General features: G+C 39.3%; 1 protein-coding gene across 2 annotated transcripts in view; it reads right to left on the reverse strand.

Annotated features, from left to right (window-relative positions):
* Nucleotides 1-24229, reverse strand: part of VWF (von Willebrand factor) — a 132919-nt gene that overhangs the window by 16187 nt on the left and 92503 nt on the right. Inside the window, exons 34-46 of one of the 2 annotated variants that reach the window (XM_061358144.1) lie at nucleotides 23081-23258; nucleotides 21185-21405; nucleotides 20022-20214; nucleotides 19045-19386; nucleotides 15028-15233; nucleotides 11075-11177; nucleotides 10891-10965; nucleotides 10276-10380; nucleotides 9586-9791; nucleotides 7151-7300; nucleotides 3370-3480; nucleotides 1256-1439; nucleotides 368-408 (exon numbers count right to left, since the gene is read on the reverse strand). In XM_061358144.1, the coding sequence (XP_061214128.1) occupies nucleotides 368-408; nucleotides 1256-1439; nucleotides 3370-3480; nucleotides 7151-7300; nucleotides 9586-9791; nucleotides 10276-10380; nucleotides 10891-10965; nucleotides 11075-11177; nucleotides 15028-15233; nucleotides 19045-19386; nucleotides 20022-20214; nucleotides 21185-21405; nucleotides 23081-23258 (2115 nt within the window). Of the gene's footprint in view, nucleotides 1-367; nucleotides 409-1255; nucleotides 1440-3369; nucleotides 3481-7150; nucleotides 7301-9585; nucleotides 9792-10275; nucleotides 10381-10890; nucleotides 10966-11054; nucleotides 11178-15027; nucleotides 15234-19044; nucleotides 19387-20021; nucleotides 20215-21184; nucleotides 21406-23080; nucleotides 23259-24229 lie in introns of those variants that run through there. The other variant, XR_009726249.1, reaches the window with a different exon arrangement.

Here is a 24229-nt window from a genome sequence, read left to right on the forward strand (position 1 = left end):
TTGAGATTATCTCTCACAGACTGTTTCCTGTGCATTCGATAGCCTGAGAGTCATTGCACAACACAGATTACCACAGTTTCTAAGAACTTTTCTTAAGCCTCCTTTCAAGATAAGCAAACATTCCATGTCCCTTTTGCAGAAATATTTGTTGTCGTATAGGGAGACTGTGGCAGAGTCATGAATTGGACATATACACTCTGAGCCTCTTGCCACTTCTCTTACACCAAGGTCTCACTTCCAGAGGTTTTGTCTGCACAAAGCTGCCCTGGATGCTTATGTGCATTCTGGCAAGTTTGTGTTCTTTAAAAGCTCATTCTTATATCTAAATGTCTCACCACCACAGCAAATAAAATGAACCGCATCTTACCCCAATAACAGTGCCATTCAAAGGACAACCATTCAAGGGTACTGAAAAAAAAAGATAATATTCCATTTAACATTACCATTATCATGACATTATCAAGATTTATTAAACCACAGATATGCTTTTTTGACTTATTAGCATTCCAAAGAACATTTAGATCCTTTCACTGTCAAAAGGCATAACTGAGCCCTCTTACGTTATATCTTGAAAGGTAACAATTTGTAATTCTTTCGAATTCCACTTCCAGTTATGTCTTGCTGAGTTGTTTTTTAACAAGTACATGACACAATATAAATTTTCCCCTCCAGTTCAAGCCTTGCGCTCTCAGAAGATGCACTTAGGTTTCCTGCAAGTTACAGTGCATATTTCCCCTCCTACTCCCACTGCTAGATCCTCACCCTGTGGTTGCATATATACTAGTCAATTAAATATAACTGGGCATCTTCCCAGACTGAGCCCAATTAACCAAATCCTCTGATTTGGACTTTTGACCAAAGTCTGTGCTACGAAATGGCCACAGTCACATGCTCAGAGACACAGAGAAGACAACATGGCTGCAAATTCCATGCTCATAGCAGGCACTTCCTATGACAAGAGCATCATCTTTAAAATGCTAAAAAGTGCAGGCTGGAGCTGTAGAAACACAGCCTGGTATGTCTCTCTGAAGCACTGCAAAATAGCTTCAACTGCAATTTGTTCAAGAGACAGTAAATGTCAGCTGGAAAGAGAAAGTAATAGCAGCAGGTGCTTTTGTACTCAATACCTAAATTATACAGGAGAGCTTCAAAGCAGTAGTATACTTGCAAAACACGCACTTTGGAAATTGCTGTTGAGAAACAAGACATCAAGACATGAGATGAGTGATTCCATTTATCATCCACAAAACCTTACCACATCTGCAGGAAGGACAGCAATCTATTACTTGGTCACAGCGTAGTTCAGTTCCCTCTGGACAGTCAGGCACATCCATTTGAGAGCAAGAAATATTCTTTTGCTGCACAAAAACCTCATTGTTCACCTGGACACATTCATTGACAATGCAATGGTTGAAGGGGGATCGCCACTCTGTGCCAACCTGTTGGGAAATTGTAGAACTAATTATAGATAGCAGTATTTGTGCCACTTCATAGAAGGAAGACCACCACAGGTTGTTTGCAAGCATGCTGGTTTGCAAAGAGCACATTTACTGTGTCAAGAACAGTCACTCAACAGTTCTCCACAAATCCTCACTGCAACAATCAGTTTATAGAACAGTCTGCTGCTTAGTTTGTAAAGCATAGGAGTTACAGGAGTATCCTTAGGGTTAGAAATAAAGAGGCAGGTGAAATAACATGTGAAGAAGAAACAGCGCTCCTAGCTAGATTTAAATCTACATTTGTTACCCAGTAGCTGGCTGCACCTCTTTGCTGGTCCTCTTTCTGCTGGAACCTGCTGAAAGTCAGTTCTAGTCAGCCCAAAGGAGGCTTTGGCAATAGGCTCTACACCAGAAAATACTTGCAAATGTAGAAGAGACTGAAACCTGTTTACAGTTCTACTGATTATAATTGCCCATGGGTCAGACAATGTGGGAACTTCAATCACTATTATGGGAAGAGACATCAGTACAGGCTAGAAGAAGATGCTGTCACAGTTCAGCACTGGGAAGGCCTGATCACTGCTTTGTAACTGTATGCCTCCACTGTTAACACTCTGAATATACTTCAAGAATACTGAAAGTGAAAATCAGATCCCAAAGTCTAGTAAATTCAAATATTTTTGTTCAGAAAGTTAGGGAATATTTTCACGTGTTCATACTTCTCATGTTATATGCTTACTTCATTGTTAATGACAGAAAAGTTGAAAGAGGACACAGCAAGAGAGAGGTAGCAGAGTATCAGCATTTCTTACTCTGTCAGTACAACACAAATCAGTAAGACACATTGGGACATTCAAATGGGCCTTCTGAAGTCTTGTTTTACAAAGCTGAAAAGGATACTGATCCACATTAAGAAATTCCCTTGGAAAAATCAGGGAAGAGGCAGGCTGCAAAATGATCCATTAACATTTTTTAAAAGAGTGCATCAGACTGCCTTTGTAAAAGAAGCGATTAAAAAAACAATATTAATATGTGAACATGAGAGGTAGCTGAAATGCAGATGCTTTATAAAGAACAACACTTAGGGAAGAAAAGATGGGGAGAAGGTCTGTTATTTTAAAAATATTTAACTAACTGCTCCTGCCTTTCTTGAATCCAAACCTCTGCATAGGATTAAGCAATTCTATGTTACTGGCAGAGGCTTGCCAAGAGTGGTTGGGTTAGGGATAGCACAAACTGAAAAACTTGAAGGAATTAAGTGTAGGCAAAACCAGAAAAAATTATCCAGGTAGCTTTCCAGGGCAGCAGGGTATCTGCAGCACATTTTAAATGGCCAATCTATGCACTCACTTCCCATTGGGTCTCTGAATCCTAAGGGAACAGGCATACTGCTGAAAATAAACAGCTATTTTGAGCAGAAAACAAGTGTGACTTGGACCATTGTGGGCTGATCTGACAATCAGCAATTATCTTTAGCAACCAGAGAATAATTCATGTTTCTACCCTCATGTACTTTCTGACATTTCAGTGCGTACCAAATAGGATATCCCATTTACATAGGACTGTGAAATTCAAGCAATCCACTACCCCATCTGCCTGCTATCCATAGAGGAATACTATGTAACTGAGATAATTTAAACATGTAGCCTTTGGTCAGAGAAGCATCACATCCTACTAACATTATTTTGAGCTACCATTTATGAAATTATTAATTTTACACAAATATATTGCTTCCTTAGAGCCCCAAAAGGGTAAGGAGGGTTTGCTTGTTGGAACCAAAAAAGCTACACACCCTACAAGACACTGGTTTTCAGTGCTGCTTGATGTATAGAAAGACACAGCTCTTATCTTCTTCAACCTCCTTCTGTGGAACACAAATTAATCCCCTTGCACTTCTGGTAGAAGAAGTGTCCATGCCACGCCACCTCACCTCATGCAAACGAGGATCTGCATCACCCCGAGACCAGAATATCTGCTCCTCACAGGCAGTCTTCTGGCATCTCCCACAACATTCCCCTTCTTGGACGACATACTTGTAACCCTGTAGGAGAAAATAAAAGGAGTGACTGATCCAGGAATAAGAGACAAATTAGTTGATTAATCCCAAAAGAAAACACTGGGATAAATGTTTAATATTAGCAACCTTTTACAGAAAAGGGAGTTCGAAAACAGAACTGTAAGGTCACACACTGTTATTACAAAGCAAACAAGTGGTCCACCCACCTCAGCATCCTGTTAAATGACATTATCTGTTAGAAAAAATAAATTAAAATGCACACAACATTAACAGCAGAAATTCTTATCTCATTAGTTGCTGCTAAATAAGACATATTCACTTCAACTGCATGGACTAATTCTAGATACTATCCTTGCTTAGGTCATGCCAATCAATTAATGAACTTTGTGAGGATATCAGCATTTCTAGTATAGTATGGACCACCCCTCCTTGGAGTACAGAAAATGTTGACACTGCCTAGCACTTAAAAATAAATAAGTAAATAAATTAAATCACACAAACATCTTTCTTTTCCTAGGTTCTGTTCAAATATGTAATAGCACAAGGATTTTGTAGAACTACACAATATTTTAGGTTGGAAGGGACCATAACGATCACAAGTTCCAACGTCCCTGCCACAGGTAGGGACAACTTCCACTAGACAGGTTGCTCCAAGGCCCCATCCAACCTGGCCTTGAACACCCAGGGATGAGGTAGCCACAGCTTCTCTGGGCAACCTGTACCAGTGCCTCACCACCCTCACAGTGAAGAACTTCCTAGTGTCTAATCTAAATCTACACTCTTTTGCTACAAGACAGAAAAGAACAATGACAAAAAAGGCAGAAGTGGAAAGGGAAGAAGTACCCCAGGTGAGGACATAATTCTCTGAAAGTCTCTAGAACATTAAGGTATCACTTCCTACTTTCCATAATAAGTTATGCTTTAAAATGAATGCAGGATGTTTGAAATTACCTTTCAACAAGACTCTCACATTTTTTGAATGTGATCCTGCACATGTGATATTCAAACAACAGTCTTCCTCTTACATTAGTTTCTTTGACCTCCTTAACATGCACCATTAAGCCATTTACTACCATGCTTTGCAAATTATTTCAAAGAAAAATATCCCTTTGTAATATTGGAGATTGAAGTCATAGTTTTTGTAGTCAGCATCTATTACAGCCATCATTCACTATACTTTTGCACACAGGCTCCAAATATTCTTTATTTTAATGTAATTAATCAAGACACTTGAAAACCTAACCTAATTAATTTACGCACGCTCAGGCAAATGGCTTTGTCTCAAACACTTATTCCAGAAAATGATGCTTCATTCTACTCATAATCAGCTAATACTTTAAGTTATCCACTACTTTAAACCACACTCTTTTATAGCACTTACAAAGTACCTAACTCCAAGAACACTGACAGAAGTTAAGCAAAGTAAGTCCTCCCTTCTCTAGTATACTAGTGATTTTAAGATGTTTAGAAGGCTGTTAATTATTTCACCATCATGATGCTCTGAAGGGATGTAGTCTGGTGTACTCTCAAGAGAAATAATAATGGAAGAAGATCCAGGAGGAAGACACCACTTCTCCTTGTGGCATATGCCATGACTGCAGCAACTATCTGCCCGATTTCTCAAAACTTTGGTAACAGAAAGATAGTAGAGGGGACTATGATGTATAATGAAGTAAACCCACATATGGTTTGCAAGCAACATTTCTGTATTTTTTGTTAACCTCCTCAGAGAAATGTGGGAGGTTTTTATTTAAATGAAACATTCACTTTTTTCTATGACATTTCTTTACATATCTGTAGCTCTGCCTTAATGATACATTTTTGGAATAACACATTATTGATAAAGTTATGGCTATGAGCCAAAACACAGCCAGATATTGAGATCTAATATTTCATAACAATTGGCATGCTAGGAACAAATATCTTCTAAAGATGGGAATCAAAGGGATTCTCCTGCAACAACTGAAAGCTCTTACATCATGGTTTTCACTGCATTGGGCATCCTCAAGCTTTCTCATTAAACCCAATGCTTGCAAAATGATCACTAGTTTGCTTTGTCAGAGAGAGTTTTAATGGACTGTGTTTTTTCCTCTGGTCCTAGGGAATGATGCAGTGTTTAAGACACTATTAGGAATGTCTTAAATAGAAAATACTATTAAAAAAAAAAAAAAGATTATATTTTGCTCACACCTTCTCAAGTTTACATACACATATATATAAATATGCTGTCTAGCCTTGTTCTGATACAGAGTCTATAAGTTCAATGATAGTGAAATATAGTTGTATTAATTCTTTAAAAACTAGGCAGAATTAGCTTAATAGAGTCCAGAAAAGAGAATTGCTTTTTCAGGTATTGGTCTGGTTAACTGAAACATTCACAGCCAAATTTCAATACATGGTTAACTGTTTTAAGATAAATATTAGTCAGTATTCAAATGAGAATTTAAAATAAGTCAGACAATGCAGGGTTTCTTCAACAATGTTGACTCATCTGTGACCGGGTTAGTGCTGCTGCACATACATGCTCTATGCCCGAGGTCAGTCTTTGACTCCCAGGCACACTATAAATAATGTCTTTCCGAAAGCTGACAGAACACCTCTAACTTCTCGTATCTGTATACACAAAGGTTGCTAATGAAAAGCTTTCTTACAGAAGTAACAGTTGGACTTGATCTTAAAGGTCTCCTCCAACCTAGTTAATTTCATGAAAGGCAATGAGAAATAAGAGGTATTGTGTGCTGATTTTTCTTAACCTCTCTTCTGCCACCTGCTTTTTCTGTAGACTCAAACTATTTTCAGAGTGACTCATCCACGCTAACCTCATGAAGCAAGGACGTGGTAATGCTCAAGGATTTGGGGTACAAGGTGCTAGATACCAGAGGAAAATGCAACTCTAGTGCATAACATTTAAATTTACAGTGACTTTTTATTTCCTTAATTGCCACATTATATTAAGGTAAGGAATGTTAGGGATGTAAAATGGACAGTTTAAAGGAAGTATAAAAACAATTTTGAACTTTTATTTGCACAAATCATGTTACAGTCAAAGTCTTCTAATCTATGACACTGGGAAGTGCTACTGACTTTTAACCAATTCCTTTGGCCCTTCTAGAATTCTTCTAGTAACTTTTTTATCAAGCATCTATCTCCTCCTGCTTGACCAGCTACATTGATATAACAAAGCAGCTCATACTTCCTTTGTGGGCTTCCAAAAGTAGACCACATAATTTTATAGCATGTAGCAGATGTCTGAGCATAATAAAGGCCACAGCATGTGGTCTTATTACTGCTATAATAGGCAGAGCTGAGCAACAGACAGATCTGAAATATTCTATTCAGAAAGTGAACTTCAACTAGAACAGTTGTTTGAAATTGAACTTCAAACATTATGAGTGCTTATTGTGCAAGTGGTGTAAATGATAGACATTTCAGGATGCAGTTCTCCTTTTATTGAAATATAAACTAAACTTGTCCCTGATTTCCTTGGCAGAAAGATAAGATCCTAAAACAATAACCCTAAAATGAAGCCAGTAATGATTAGGCCCTCTTAGACTTTGTTCCCAAGATAATTTGTTGCTACAACACTTATTTTCTATTTTTCTCTGGTTTCTCGAAACACACAGGTTTTAAAGTAATCATTTCAGATCCCCACCAGGGCTCTGCTGGCTAATGCACTGATTTAAATGTTACTCACCCGAGAGCAGAACGTGTTACATGTTTTGTCGTGACACTCCATCATCTGAAGTCCTGTAACATCATCCTTCATACTAGTGCAAAAGCATTCTCTGCAACCATCTTCCCAGGTAGTCCCAACGGGGTAGACTATGTTGTTGTGCACACACACCTATAGAATGCAACAATTATCACATGAAAAAGCACACTGCTGTTTGTAAAGGCATACTGTTGGCTCCAAAAGGCTGCTTTTTAAGATGTGAAACCCTTCATAAATTTTATGGAGTATTTTGAACCCAGTAGAAATGCCACAGGTCTTAAAATTGTGGCCCCTCTGCCAGGGAAACAAAAATAAGTGCAACCAAAGCTCCTGTTTTATAAAGAATTGTGGAATTTTATCTGCAATCAGTTTCTGAGTCAGGGCCTGACTCAGTATCCCTAGAAGTATAATACGACCCAATATTTAGATATAATAAACAGTGAGATTTATAGAAGGAGCCATGCACTTCAAACTTTTTGCAGCTAAATCAGGTGATCTGAAAAGATCCTACCTTGAGCTACAAGCTTTCATTCTCTTGTATCCTCAGACCAACACAGCTACCACAAAAGTAGTGCCTTGTCTTATATTGCTTTTTCTATTAGTAGTTTTTACAGCATGCTATTAGAGATGAACATTTATTTTTATAGATAGAGCACGTCATAGAGACATAAAATGACTTCTGCAAGGTCATTAACTACTTAGCAACAGAAAATAAAGGCTTGATCTCCTGAGCTGAAAGACAGCATAACCCTGTGTTAAGCTTTTAGGGAAGGCTGCTTCAATGAAAAAGTTACATTGCCCTGCATCCATCCTCTCCTCTAAGCAACCTTAGAATCATAGAATAGTTAGGCTTGGAAAGGACCTTAAGATCATCAAGTTCCAACCCCCCGTGCCGTGGCAGGGACACCTCACTCTAAACCATATCACCCAAGGCCTCGTCCAACCTGGACTTGAACACTGCCAGGGATGGAGCATTCACAACCTCCCTGGGCAACCTATTCCAGTGCCTCACCACCCTAACAGGAAAGAATTTCCTCCTTATAGCCAATCTAAACTTCCCCTCTTTAAGTTTTAAACCATTACCCCTTGTCCTGTCACGACAGTCCCTAATGAAGAGTCCATCCCCAGCATCCCTATAGGTCCCCTTCAGATACTGGAAGGCTGCTATGAGTTCTCCACGCAGCCTTCTCTTCTCCAGGCTCAACAGACCAAATTTTCTCCCCGTCTTCATACAGGAGGTGCTCCAGTCCCCTGGTCATCCTCGTGGCCCTCCTCTGGACTTGTTCCAACAGTTCCATGTCCTTTTTATGTTGAGGACACCAGAACAGCACACAATACTCCCAGTGAGGTCTCATGAGAGCAGAGTAGAGGGGGAGGATCACCTACTTCGAACTGATGGTCACGCTCCTTTTGATGCAGCCCAGGATACAGTTGGCTTTCTGGGTTGCAAGCGCACACTGGCAGCTCATGTTCATTTTCTCATCAACCAGCACCCCCAAGCCCTTCTCCGCAGGGCTGCTCTGAATCTCTTCTCTGCCCAACCTGTAGCTGTGCCTGGGATTGCTCCCACCCAGGTGTAGGGCCTTGCACTTGGCATGGTTAAACTTCATGAGGTTGGCATCAGCCCACCTCACAAGTGTGTCAAGGTCCCTCTGAATGGCATTCCTTCCCTCCAGCATATCAACTGAACCACACAGCTTGGTGTCATCAGCAAACTTATCTTAAAGGTTAATATAACAACTTTATCTTAAACCTTATCTTAACCTTATCTTAAAGGTTAATACAATAACTTAATAAAAGGTTGTTAGAATAAGTAGAAGTATATCCTGGTGAAGCTTTAACAAAATCAGATACTAATTTGGCAAAAAATTTTAAAGTGGCAATATAGTTCAGATAAGATACAAGGCTTCCTTAGGCAGAGGCAAAAGTAATCAATGAGCACAAGGAGTTTAGGTCTAAGGTGTCCCAAACATTTCAGTGAAGTTAATATAGGACTGAAAGAATGTATAGTAACTGTACTGATCAAAAAGCATGTACTTGTTAGCCACAAAGAAATTAAAAATTGAATTGTTACCTCTAAAATTCCTAATGTTTCAATGATCATGAAGTTTCAAATGGTTTTAGTATATATGTGTGTGTACATATATATATATATATGTGTATAAAAACTTATTTATCTTCAAGTCACAACAAATGAATGGGTTGGTTATGTCAGAATAAATTACTATAATAAAACAAGCACCACTGTAATACAAAGCGTATTTCCATCAGACACAGATAAATTAAAAATACACTGGCAGCATTATCCAGTACTTTCATTGGGGTTGTTAATACCTAGCTACCCACTTATTTTTGTGCTGTCACTCCATGTAGAAAAGATATTCTCATCTGTGGAAGTGACAACTCATTCCCCTTACCCTGCCTGGAACACAGGTGGTAGATATGCAGCCGCAGTCATTGGTAAGAGATCTTGACAGATATCCCAGAGGGCAGCTCACTGTTGAGTTCATACAGCTGCAGGTACACTCATATTTATCACAGCACTCAGTCTTCTTAACAGTCAGCTCTCGATGTGGTGGGCAGGAAGGTCTTTGAACTAAGCTGCATGCTTCTCTGTTACATGCTAGGAGAAAACACATAGGTACCATGTCAAGCACACGGCATTTCAAAGTGCTGTGAGTGAACAAGACAGCACTCTGGCAGCAAGGCACTAGTTGCTACTGCAAGCTGTTATAAATCTACTTAAAGGCTAAGTGGTAATGCAAATATAAAAGACCCAGGCCAAAGATTGTGTTGCAGGTTCAAGGAGAAGTTCCTACTCTACCAAAAACTTCTTGGGGCATATACAATTAAAAAGATTTATAAAATAAGCATAAGGGTCAGAATATACAAGTCCAAGAGTAAAGTGTTTCTCTTTTCCTTAATTCAAAAGCATACTCAGAAAGTGCCAACGATACCCTTTTTCCAAGTCTGTGAAATAATTGCTGTCTGTTGGCTCCAAAATTAAGCCTTTCAGAGGAAAAAAACAGTGTCTAAAGGAAATCGTCAGTGTTGCTCAAATGCAATGTTCCACTGTCACTCCTTGCTAAAAAATATAAATATCTTACCACATGTATAATTTGGCCTGCATTCTCCAGGATTGGTCAGAGCAAGCTGCAGGCCAAACTCACAGACAGGGGCAGGAGGCAAATCACAGGAAACCAGATCACAGACTAAGAAGAGAAATTGAGAGAGTGTTTAAGACCATGCCTCACCAGTTAGCCCTTAAGAAAAAGACATCCCCATTAAACTTTTTTTCCCTACCCTCAATTGCTATCATAAAATACAAAGTAAGAAGAGTTCAGCAGATCAGAGTTTGTTTTCAAAATAGCTTAGGGAACAGTTCAAGCTTGGGTTATGAGGATTAAGGTTCTAATGTTATATTTAATGTGCAAATATAGACCATTCAAAAAATAGATACTTGAAAAAAGACCATGCTAAAATCATTTAGAGAAAAACAAATTGCTCCTGTCCCTTCCTCATCTCTTACAGAAAGAGGGACAAAGTTACAGGAGATAAGGACTCATATCCCCAGGAGTTGTTTTTCCATGCAGATGACTGTACAGTCATTCAGCGGTTTCAAAACTGGAGCATTGCATTAAACAAGAAAAGGGAATGTATACCTCTGAAGGATCTGGTAAAAATATGGATCCAGAAGATTCCAATAGTTTATGAGAACTTACCACACTCATACTCAGGGCAGCACTGGCTGGAGTCCCTGCGCAGACGAGGGACTTCACAGGGACCACACTGAACAGCTGGAGTAGGAAGGAAACATCCATAAAACAAATTTGGATAAGAACTAGAAAACTAGGTAACAGAAACATCAATTCATGTCCAGTCATACTTAGAGATAAATGAATTTACGTTTGGCAGTAGGACAAGGTAGGACCGTGCAGTTTACTTTCTTGTTATCAAGACATGTGCAGATCTTGCAAGGCTCATTAGCAGGAATCCATGTTTCCATAAGCTAAAAAAAAAAAAAAAAAAAACAACAAACCCAAACAGATTGTTAGAGAGAAATCAAATATTCCATTCACTGGTATGTTGGCCATGGGAGTGGGTGAGGGTTAGCAACTTTTATCTGAAAACTAGAAGACTCTATACAGGACTGGTTGGTTGTTCTGTTAACAGTAAGAAACTAAGGAGACACATAATTCTGAAATGACTGTAGTGTACCAGCTTAGCAAAAGATGTAAAGAATGCATGAATGGGATAAGGAATTACTATTGTTTTAAGCATGAAAAATACCCAGATGCTATAAATGCAGTTGCAGGCTATTGCAAGTAACAGCAGACTCACACAACTACATACCATGATTGGATGTTCAGTGGTAATACGGGAAACAACAATATTTTGGAAAACATACAGAACTGCTTGCTTTCCCAAATTAGTAGTACTTAAACACAGAGAAATAAACAGAGCATATTTTAAACTAAGAATATGTGGGGTGTCATCACTTGATTTGCCAGTGGCAAAACAACCCCAAATCTGAAACCGTCACTGTGGTGGTTACCTGGAGCTAATAAGCACATACAGAAACTGCCAATAAGGTGTATCATTACTGAACCACTACTCATCCTGACAGAGGAGGAAATCATTAATGTTAGAGATGTAATTACCTATAAATACCTATCCACATTTAACACTCACATGTATAGGGAGGTAAGAGTAAATAGGTCCACAATGGGACAATAGCATTAATTTGCACAGTCAGTCCAGGTTCTGGATGAGAACATACAGAACAGGTTAAGACAAAGGTAAAAAGGTGTCATCCAGGAAACTTTGGAGAGCAGTTTAAAAACAACAGTTTGCTGAGATCTTCATTAATAAGAAGAAAGGAATGAAATATCTAAGCATACTGACATCACAGGAGTCTTAAAAGACAGTTTATTTTCAAAGGTTAACAGCATGGCAAGGATAAGACACCAGGCATGCTAGAACAATCCAACCGGAGATTTAACAAAGCTTATAGGGTTGGTTAATCTTTAGGAAATCTATTTTAGTCAAAGAAGGCTTGCATCGATGTACTGCTGGTAAAGAACATCATCTCAGGGCTAGGAAAAACAACTCAGAGCCATCTGCCAGAGTATTCAATGGCCTCAGGGTTAAAAAGTCCTAAGAAGGCAGCTGATAGAGAATGCCTATATTTGCAGGTGGTGGTGTGAAGGGTGTGGACATTTCAAGACCAAGAGAAAAAGAATCACAGCATTCACTCTAGCATTTTCATCAGCCTTGATTTTCACACAGGGTTTCTTCGGCATAGGTAGGAGCCTCTTTCTAACACCAGAAGAAACGATGAGAGAGAGCATGGTGTTAGTAGAACTGAATATGAGCATTAGTACTGAGAATCCCATAAACCCAAGCATAATCTGAGGAGAGGGGGATGGGTGTAGAAAGGAACAGAGGAATGAACACCAGAGGGAAAGAAGGAGGTTAAGTACATCATAACCCACCACCAGTTGCACTGCCTGTGGTATTGCTCACATAGCTAATCCTGCGATGGTGGAGATGCAAAACGTCTGTGTGATCCAATCCTCCCCTGCCCTCCACCTCCCCATCCACACAGCAGCTGCATCTAAGCCTTGCCACTGGGGTACAGACAAGAGGTTTTCAGAGTTAAAACCCTATTAAGGGGCATGTGACAACTCATGAATTTCAGAACCTCTGCAGAAACAAGTAGATATCACTGCAGATGTCATTCCCAAGATGTGCGCTGAGATTTTCTTCATGACAGCTTGAAACAATTATTTAAATGGAAAATACACTGCATTGCATGAGGATTCACGGATTTGAGGCAGTCAGATGCTAGGCTTTAATCTGCATTTGCAGTAATGATTTCATACAGAATCATAACACAATAACTAGAGCTGTCAGGGTCACCGAGAGTTGCACACAATTGATCTGTGTTTAAGGCAGTGATTATATGCATTACAAGCTATTTTTTCCTTCAAGAGAAATAATAAGGGGTTTTTTCCCTATTCCTTTTATTACAAAAATTACTGAGGGTTTTTTTCAATTCTTCCATTTCACCAACTCTAGAATCATCACACAAATCCAATGATACAGTATTTAAAAAAAGATCCAACACAGAACACAAATTAAAAATCATGACCATATATACAGAGATACTGCAAGCTTAACATAAAAATTAACACAAGCTACATGTGCTCAATCCCTCAGAAAACTCTAACCTTTTGTTTTGAAAATCATCACTGTGATAATGCAGTTGTGGAATCAAAGAACACACTTTCCCTGTGTCTTTCCTCTTACGGCCAAAATCAGTAGAGTACCTATGTCTCAGGAGGGGGATGAATGCTATTAGGCTCCTGTGTTCTGGTACAGCAGTATGAAACCTCAAAACTGTATTTGGTGGATGCTTTTCCAGTGCTTTTGCTGGTACCTGCATGTGGCAGAAAGGCACAAGCCATAGCAAAGCGAAACCGCTGTACCCCCATGGGGCTGTCCTGTGTGAGGGCAGGCGGCACCAACACATATGTGACACCCGGTGCAGCCCTGCCATCAGTGAGATTCTTCCGTTGGCAAAGCAGTGCCTGCAACACTTCACAGAATCATACAATGGGTTGGGTTGGAAGGGACTTTCAAAGGTTATCCAGTACACTCACTTCACTAAGTCAAGTGCATCGCTTGCTGGCACCCTACTGCCTAAAAAAAGGTCTTTGCTCTGTTAGGTTTGATACTTTAGTCATTACATTAATCAACGCAAACAGTACTTAAAAGACATGTTTCAGACACAAATAGCCTTTGCTTCCTTTCAATTTAACTGTAAATGTTTATAACACATTTCTTGCTGAACGAAATGTGAGTCTAAATATGTCTGTGCAAAATGAAGCTGTTCATTCATACTTTTTTAAATCCATCTTTTTACTTTATCTACAGAGACTTCTGTTATTTACAGAAGATCTGGGTTACAAAAACAATTATGTCTTTGACAGAAGGTTTGGTGAGTATGATAAGACCATCCAAAAATCTTGTTGAGAATCAGAAGCCCATAAAATATTGAAATTAAAGTCCCTTCTTAAAATCCCATAACAGAACCTGCGGATTTAGGAGGACTGGCTGACTTATGTGAAAACTCCCAGAGTTGAGTAGCTGGGGGTAAAGAGGAACAACCCCTATTACTTGGAACAGGAGTCACAGGGAAGAGCTTGCACACCCGCTGTGCGATGCTGAAAGGGAAATCAACAGATACTTTCACTGCAGTCTGGTTCCCAGCACCTGTAGCTCTTCCCAATCCCATTCTGCCAGGGAAAGGTCTGATTTAGCTGAGGAAAGTGGATTTTCAGTAAAGCTAAAATAGTTAATTTCATAAAAGGAATAATTCTCATTTTTTTAAAAAAAGGAGGTAGACTAATAAACTTGACATAAGGTAATCTCGATCTCACTGCTCCCCACCAACCACTGGAAATATTTCAGCAAGCTTTGTAAAGACACCACATTTGAAGTAAGAGTTCCAGATTTATGATTAAATTGTCATTGCTGGTAAAAGCCTACTGAATGAAGGTGTTTATATTGGTAAATGTTGACATGCCATCCCTCCTGTCCTCCCTCTAGACCTCCCTTCACACAAATTTGTCATGCATTTCCGGGTCTGTGCACTCCCAGCTGTGAATTTTATATCCGTCCCAGCCAATTTCACACTAGGGGAGCTACGTGGGGCTGACAGCCGGACGGTTATGAGGAACTAGCTAGAAAGTGAAGTATCTAAAGGGAAAAATAGTTGAGTTATAAGACAGATTCTCTACCAAAAGTACGAACCCCAACCACTCATAAAGATAACCTGCTAAGTATATAGTTACCTGATGGTGCGTGCCATCTTCACTGATGCATTCTGTGCAGACCTCTTCATTAACACAGCTGTCATTAAAAATCACCTGTCCGTCTGGACAGAAGCAGCCTTCTGTGGGATAATCCTTGCAGACACTGAGATTGGTACTGTTCTCACAATGCTTTATGCAGGCACTGTGGCAGTGATCATATGTCAAATATGTGGGACATTTCATTGCTGAGGAAGACAAAAAAAATCTCTTTAGATGGAGAGATCTGAAATGCAGATAAATGTTTCCACTTGCACTTTCTTTAGAATTCTGTTCTGCTTTTTAAAAGCCATCATCAGACAAATACGTTTTGTCTTTGCAGCCACTAACATATCTGAAAATATGTTCTCAAAACTAACAAAATCCACAGTGGGAAGTGATTGAAGCCACATTTTCAGACCACATGAATCAGCGAAGTGTGACCTACCCTACCAGTGATAAAATGGCTTACATAAGCTGAACATCTTGCCTAAATTTTTCAACATTGGGCAAGTGACATAAGAATTTAGAACCACTTCTACGTATATTAGAGAGGCGTTGGTAACTATCTGTAATTCAGAGAAAGCCAGGACAGAATAAAAGGTTGAATAAACAGGGGTTTTCGACAATTTGGTAGGAGGCAGTGTTCCCAAGCAATTGAAGAAAGCTAACAGAACACAACACTTTGGTACTTTAAAACTGAACCTGATGGATTTCTGCATCTTACTAACTGAATTGTCTTATTAACAGAATTAACTGAATCAAGGAAAGTTGCATTCTCCCCTAATCCAACACAACATTTTACTGAAGGGTTCAGAGCACTGAACATATTTTTGCTAAAAGCAAACACAAAACTAAGGCTACAGCTATTCAAGAAATCTATGGACACAGCTTCCACACAGCATACTCCCTTAGGTCTACTTCATTTTTTTCTACAGATTCAATTAGAAAAACTGTTTCTTATTTCCCAGTTTGTGACTGCTGTGAGGTTTATAAACCTTTCTCTTTCAGTCCCTTGACAAAAAACACTGAAAGAAAATTAATGAAAGAAGACCTGAGCTCCCAACCAAACAAGATTCATCAGCTGAACTGTCTACACACACCCTTCTTGGCAACCAAACAGAAACGTATTTAACGTTAACCCTTTTCTGTTTCAAGCCACACTAAGTCCAATTATTTCCAGTGGGCTGGAGTCTGTGGTTGTATGTGTGGATAACCATCGTAGTTCGGTAAGGACTTGAAAAGGAACTTGAAAAGGAACTTGAAAAGCCGCAGGAACTTGATGGGGAGCCCAATCCCACCATGAAATGCTTTGCTTAGATTCTGAAAACACAAAAAGATCTATCTGAATAAAACAGGATAAATCACCTGCTCATAAACCTGTACTAGCAGCTACCTAGACTATACTATGTTTTCCAGAAAAAAAGTCATTTCCAGAAAGAGTTCTGCAAACAAGGGGCCTAGAGTTTGCACTAATGCTTATTGCCTGTGATGGTCTCTCATCAGCTCTAATGAATGTGTGAAAATACATCCACAGCACTTAAGGTAGTGTGTCATTTACTTTTTTATTCCAGTGCTAGCATACTCAGCACACTGGTTTTCATCTTCTTTACCTGCCACTAGCCTAAAGCAAATCTGGTAAATCTTCTCTACACAAAATTAGATTATTTTACAGTTTAATACTGATGTCCATCAGCATAGAACCTGGGGAGCTCTAAAGCAGAATGAGTACCAATGCTAAAGCCTCAAGTGTACTTCATATAACATATCTCCTTCTTCTTCCTCCCCTTAGGCTGACATTAAGGAACAAGTTACGTGAAAAATGCAATGAGGAACCAAAATGAAGAGCAATCCATGGACTCCAGATACACTCCATCAATGCCCAGAAAATAATCCTAACCATTCCTTCATCCTGCTGGCACAATGACAACCTGGTGACTATAGAAAGGCACCTCAGACACATTACTACTCTTTTGGTCCAGAGATTTGGCCAGGTACTACATGACTACATGACGCACACAAAGAGTTGTGGTCAATGGCAGAGCAGTCAGAAAGGACTCCTACTGTTTGAAATGTCCCAGTAACGCATGTCAAAACCCCAAATCAAACTCCACAAAAATGACAGGGATTCACTGGTGTGGGGAGAGTGATGCAAGGTATTAGAGAATGGTGACATTGCTATTAAATATGTAGTGGTACAGTGATTAAGCTACATTGTCTATTTAGTCATTAATGTAACCTGTATAATGTCCTGTAATTGGTAATTTCATTTTGGTAGTTGCACACATGCACCTACTTGAAGAAAGAATATGATGCTATTGTTAGGCCATCAACGACTGTTTTATGCAACTCATGTTAAAATGGGCAACTCTTTGTCCTTGTACACGCTGTATAACAAGATGGGAATTTGAAAACTGCAGATAGTTATTAAGGTGTCATTCAGCCTTGGACATTGCAATTTGCAAAGTCTAACTAAAGCACTAAAAAAAACCCCCGACTAAAACAGCACTAAAACAGACTGTGGTGTTCAAGATTAAGTCTGTAAAGGTAACATGTTCTTCAACAACTTGTCTAACCAGATATATAAGACAGTAACTGGAAGCTCAGGCCAAATTCACATTGACATTCTCAACTTCCTATCCCATCATCCTCTCTTTCTGAGTTTAAAGCATGAACAAACCCAAAAGATGTACTGAGCTTTTATGCTATCATGCCTTTAGGAGGCTAGTTCTCCACTACCTGGGCAGCAAGAGGGAAAAGAAAGCAACGCAACAAGAAATGATTAAACTGGAGATACAAGAGACATGAAAAAAAAACTGGGATCTCAAGAAACTATATGAGGCACTAGCTGGGAAAGAAAATACCTACATACATGCACACAAACACCATAGATACTTGACTAAACCAGAAACATTGAATGAATATCTGAATGTCTTGTATCCATCATTGCAGACAGGCTAACAGGAGAAAATGTGAAACAAGCCACCTCAAGAGTTACTTATATTTACTTAATTATATTTTACATTTTTGGCACATCGTTAGGTGTGACTCATATTAGGACTGTCAGGAGGAAAAAAAGAGGTGAAAAGAAAAAAAGGGGAAAAAAAGGAAGATAGGGTAGAACTTCTTATGTCTATAAGAATGTAAGGAGGTAGGTATACATAGTGACAACCATCTGAATTTAGCAGTAGCATACTTGTCCTGCTTCTGTTGGGCTCAGGGCAATTTGCAAGACTCACATCCTACTATACAGCTTTCTCACAACACAAACTCTTCACCCTCAAAACACAAGCAAAACAGCCAGAAGGAGAACCAGATTTGCAAAGCAAATTACAGCTGGTTTGATCAGTGTTAGTTCGCATGTGCTGGCAAGAAAAAACACCAAAGGGAATGGCTGGTTCCCTTTTCACTGCAGCAGAAACTTAGTCACACTGGCTCTTCCATCACAGCCTAAAAGTTTAGTCTTCATTTGGAATGTGGGGAATTTGTGGAACTATTACAGAGGAAAGTCTTTTTCTGCATTTTCTGCCATTATCTGCAGCTATGACACTGACAGGCTGGGAAGCAGTTCCACTAGTCCAAATTATGAGTTTCCCTGTCTGCCTTGTACAGATCCCCCATTGTCTGTATCAAAGCAATGGTATCTACAGCTAAAACTGTCTGGCAGATTCAGAGCAGATTCTCAGTCCAAATGTGGCCCCATGATTGGCTCCAGTCACATACTGTCACATAGAAATGTTTATCTGTGCACAGCTTTCACAGTATTTTTATTTCATAGGTTAACCCTTCAGCCTTGCATAATTACCTTGCATTTTCCTAGTTAGCAGTTTCCCAAGAAATACTGTTTTCCATAACATGCAACTTAGTAAATGACAAACCAGTTATCAGATCTGCAATATGACTTGTATGGGAAACTTGATCTGGAACTTCTGCCTATTACACAGCAAGATGGTCACTGTCACAACCACCATCAAATAAGAGAGTTTCTAGATCAGTTTTAAGGTAGAGTAAGCCTCTTACGACAAATGTCAGGTGTTCTCCAGTTTATGCAGACCCCATTTTCCATGCAGATGTGAACGTAAGAAGTTATCATTTCGCAGGCTTCATCCTCATAGCAGCTGGTCTCTACACAGGCCTCATAGAACATGTTGGGGGAGATTAACCTATGGCACTCTGCAAACTGATCGGAGAGCAGAAGGTGGCAGTGGCTCACTGCACGCTCAGAGCATCTGTCTTCTCTCTGGATTTCACAGATCTTTCCTGGTTCTTCCACTGTCCAGTCTTGGATAAATAGGTTGCTGTCAGAAGTGACAGAGCCATCACGTAATGTGAAGTCATTGACATGATTCTGGTCGCACACCCCTAGGAGGGTGAGTAAAAGAAAATCTCTGAATACAGTCAGCAATAAAATAAACCCAGAGAAAACAGGACAGGTCGGGGCCACTCAGTGAATGCCAAAGAGAAGAGGAATGAACAATGCTCTTTATAACTATTATCAGTAGAGGCATAAAAACCCTGGGTCTTTTTTCCCATTCGCTTATTACAGGAGGTACACGTTATGCCACAGAGGTATAAACTATACAACAGATTATACTGTTGAGAATACCATAGAATTAATTCTCCCAGATAGTAGTACCCCTCACAAACCTTTTATCTTCACTGCAAGCATAAGTTGTGTCTGCCACATAAATGTATATGTAAGAACCTGAAGTTAAACCCATACAAAACAAAACAAAAACAACAACAAAAACAACAACAAAATCATCCTTGAAAAGACAGCACAAAGTAAACGTGGAAGATGGCAAGCCTGTTCTTTCTAAGGTATTACTGGGAGTCAATGAGCTTTGATGGCCATAGTAGAAAAACCTACATAGATCAGCAATGTGCTAATAATTGGGGATCAGTTCAACCAGGGAGTTCACAGGTTCAGGCCACACGAATTACAACAACATAAATAGCAGTTGAACCCCAAGTAGGAAGCTGTTAAAAGTACTTACCACAAAGCCCTTGTGTTCCTGAAGAAAAGCTCTTTGAATTAAGTTTAAGAATAAATTCATTGTTTCTTGGAGTAAATGTGAGATTATGTCCAAGTTGTACAAACTTGATTTCATGCATTATTGCTCCATAAACAGTTACTTCAAACAAGCTGCTAGAATATGGGATATGAACCCTTTCACCATTAACAGTCACCTGTTTTCAAGAAGGAAAGATCATCACTTAAGTTCTAGGAAGCAGTTAAAAATTAGCCCAGTCTTACAGCTGAAACACATTTTGGCTTCGTAAGTGTTTAAAGACCCAACTGATTCTGGATGTAAGAATTCATTTTGCAAACTGAAATTTTCTATTGAGTCTAAAAATGTACAAAACTAATTGACCTTCATCCTGGGTATTATATGAACAACTCTTTCAACATTTTCCTATATAACTGCATTCCTTTAGCATCATGTAGCTACAAACTAGTATCTAATGACATGATTATCAATGAACCTCAGTTAAAGTCAAGGATGTCCATCACCATGCAGAAGTGGGTGTGGGTGTTTTGGTCCATCCTATTTTTGCCACATAAGTCAGAAGATAACACCTTTGCAGGCTAGCCAATTCCTATAAGCCTGAGAAACCCAGAGATTGAAAAATGTGCCGTACTGAATTTGAATACTTCTCTGCCTATAAAACAAAAGGAATGCACACTAAACCGGCTTTTCTTCTAATGCTGAGGTCCACCTGCATGCAAGGAAATAACCAACCTCCTAGCTCTTAATTAGCCAGATTTGTGAAGAACACGCTGCTCTCATATACCACATGATGACACTGTGCAAAAGATCTCTGCCAAAAGAGAAGAATCAGAGTAGAGCATGGAGTGCAGCATGTCCTGCCTATAAACCCTGCCTTTGTAACAGAAGTGTCAGGGAGATGTAGCCAAATCCCATGTTTTTGATACTGTCACACCAGAATAATGGGGAGAATGAAAGGAGAAACGTGTCTGGCTCGTTATGTGAACATAGATCGTATCATGAAATGAAAATGAGGCGTTTGCTCAGAAGCCTAAGTATAGGCTGCAAGGGGAACAGAGATTGGATAAAGGGAACAAATTTGTCCTTGTAACCTGAATTCTATAGCATGAGCAGATAATGCACAGGTCACTTCATTGTATTTAGCTTACTGCCATGTCACTGAAGAGCTGAACAGAAACACCACGGTGTTTCACTTCAATGGAGTCCATACAGTTCATCTTTGGTGTTGCTCTACATGGTCCTTCATGGAGGAGAACTTCAACATCATGTTGCATGTCTTGAAACAAGGTATAGGAGCAATTGCCAGTCAGCTTAAAATTCAGCCCATCAAATGTGACAATATGTCGAGAGGAACTTCCTATACAGAAACCTGCAAATCAATGAGGGAAGAAAAATCCATAGGCATTTGCTTTTGTTCAAATACTATTTCTTCACAATAGTTACGAGCATGTGGAACCAACTGATGTTGTTACCAATGTATTTAGTATTGAAAAAATTATCACAGATGCACTTTTTATAGATAGGTATAACCAAGTATCTTTAAAAGATACTTTATAAAATATTTATGATTATTCAATTAGAATCCTTCTAACCTTTTGAAATACCTGCATCCAAACTGAAATGCTAGCTTTCAAGGTTTTGGATAATCAAATGTTCTTTTAGGGAATGTTATAATTTGGGATGTTTAAAATTTAGATGTTTAATAGTTTAGGGATCAAAACCTAGCTACCCACTTAGGTATTTCAAGCCATGCCTTAAAGAAATAGACAGAGGACATTTTAAATTGAGATTATGCGTTATAAAGGAAAGGTTTATATAGGGTTCTAATTTACTTTTAAAAAGTAATCATATGACTTTAAATGTAAACTAAATCTTCAGAATTACATTGGGAAGTACAATCACCCTAAGCTTCACCAAAGCCAAAGAGATTCAGGCTAAGAACAGGATTTAAATGCTGTAGCACCTACGAGTTCCTGTTTTGGAGATTTCTGCAAGTTTTAGATGTAATAGCGCACACGCTTAGGCTGAAGAAATGCATTCTTTTGTATAGCTACAACCTTTAAGATTTACTGAAGCTGACCTTTTTGACATTTAATTCAAAATAAACATCTTGACTAATTTGTATGCAAATCATGCGACTCTAGTGCATTTTCCACAGAGAGGACATAAGGCTCAGTCCCCAAACTCAGGCTGAGGTGTACCAGAAGACTCAGGAGCTGAGCCTACCCCTTGGCTCACCATGAAGTGCTCACCCCAGTGACAGCTTTGGAGTGATGCCCTGTGCCACACTGCATGAAACCAGGCATCCCTGCCTTCTTTACCCCAGACTGTCAGCACTTCAGTCTTGTCAGCGCATCTTTCTGGCTACTGAGGCAATCTGGAGGCTCCAGCTTTGTTTTGTTTTTTTGTTTGAAATCATCATTCTTTCTCCCTCAAGTCTTCCCTTCATATATGTCAGGCCAAACCCTCAAGACTAGAGATGGACCAAGCATACATCACTTGTTTACAGCTTGCTGAGATAAATTACTGTTTTCTTCCATACATCCTCCTTCTCAGTTTTGGAAATGTAGTATGATATTGTCTGATTAAACACTGTAGTTCTGCTAATGTAAAAAAATAAAATAAAATAAAATAAAAGATATGTTCCAGTGGCCCTGAATTTGCACATAGTATTATACATTCCAGGCATCAGTGATATTCCCACGTTCCTGTCTAAGTAACTGATATACACCATCAGTTCCTACCACCTCAGTTGTCTTTGATGTGTACAGTGACACAAAGCATTACATTAGGGTGGTGAGACACTGCAACAGGTCAGCCAGAGAAGCTGTGGCTGACTCATCCCTGGCAGTGCTCAAGGCGAGGCTGGACAGGGCTTGAAGCAACCTGGTCCAGTGGAAGGTGTCCCTGCTTGTGGCAGGGGGTTGGAACTGGATGAGCTTTAATTTCCCTTCCAATCAAAACCATTCTGTGATTCTAAGATGTCTGATAAACATTTCAAGTGATGGGGAGAGAGAGACATACATGCAAAGATAAATACTCACATGGACACATCCACCGGCAGCCACAAGTTTCTTCAATCTTAACAGCAGGAAGATTGCTGTGACATACTGGTTTTGCCATCCTTTCACAGTTAATTTGGTGACTCTCCAGAACTGTGTAATCTCCTGGAAAGCATGTCACAGTGTGGCACTGGTCTGGTAATGTCCATTTATCACCAGGCTAGATAGGAAGAGATGGATATTTAAGAACTGAAAGGAACATGGGCGGAGGGGGAAAAAAATGCAAAACTTGGCTGCTGCCACAATCCTACAGCTAGCAAGTAAAGTGACACTGACAGCAGTGATACTCAAATTAGCCCTGGATAATTAAATAATAGAATGCAGTGTATTAAGTGTATTAACAACTTCATGAGGATGAGAAAGTTTAAATCAGCAACACTAAGAAATAGACTCTGAAATTCCAAGCAAAAGATAATAGTCTAGAACAGGAGATGTTTTGTTACAGCAGAATCAAGTATCTGGTACTTCAACTATTGTTAGCTTAGCCATCCTACAGTATGCATGGATAGCATAGTGAAAAAAGAATTCCCTTTAGCTTTTCCTTAAATGTCAAAGCCTTTAGTTTTCATAAGCCAGAGACTGTCATGGCACAGCATTAATTAACAAGTTGTGGAATACTCCAGTTATTTTATCCACAACTCCAAAACTTTAAAACAGTTCCTCCCTTCCCAAAGGGAAATTGTTCTTTTACCAGTTTAATGTTATTAGATATATGTAATGGTTTTGTAAAATTGGAAATAAAATGTAAAAATATTCTCATCTTCTAAAGGACAGTCTAAATTTTAAGGCAGCAAAATACATACATTACACACACTACATACTACTAAATGACAGAGAAATTGATGTGGTCACAATCTGGGATATCTCAAGACTCATATCTGCAAAAAGGTGAGCTCTCTGGCTCCAGCCCCACAAAGCTCTGCAAATAGGCTCTATAAATTTCAAAACAGAGCATTCAAGCCCAAATTCTGCATTCCCAAGTTATCCTCGAATATGGGAAGCAGCCATTTCCAGACCTGTCTCTACAGAGGTGAGTCCAGAAACATCAGTAACAAGCGAGACAGTGGTTCTATGAACTGGATAACATTTCTTGATATCCACAAGCAGAAATGAATGGGGAAGAAAATTGCT

This window comes from Neopsephotus bourkii, unplaced genomic scaffold (assembly GCF_033783945.1).
Source record: "Neopsephotus bourkii isolate Nb327-2 ecotype Australia unplaced genomic scaffold, CSIRO-AGI_Nbou_v1 NB_107, whole genome shotgun sequence".
Taxonomy (NCBI): domain Eukaryota; kingdom Metazoa; phylum Chordata; class Aves; order Psittaciformes; family Psittacidae; genus Neopsephotus; species Neopsephotus bourkii.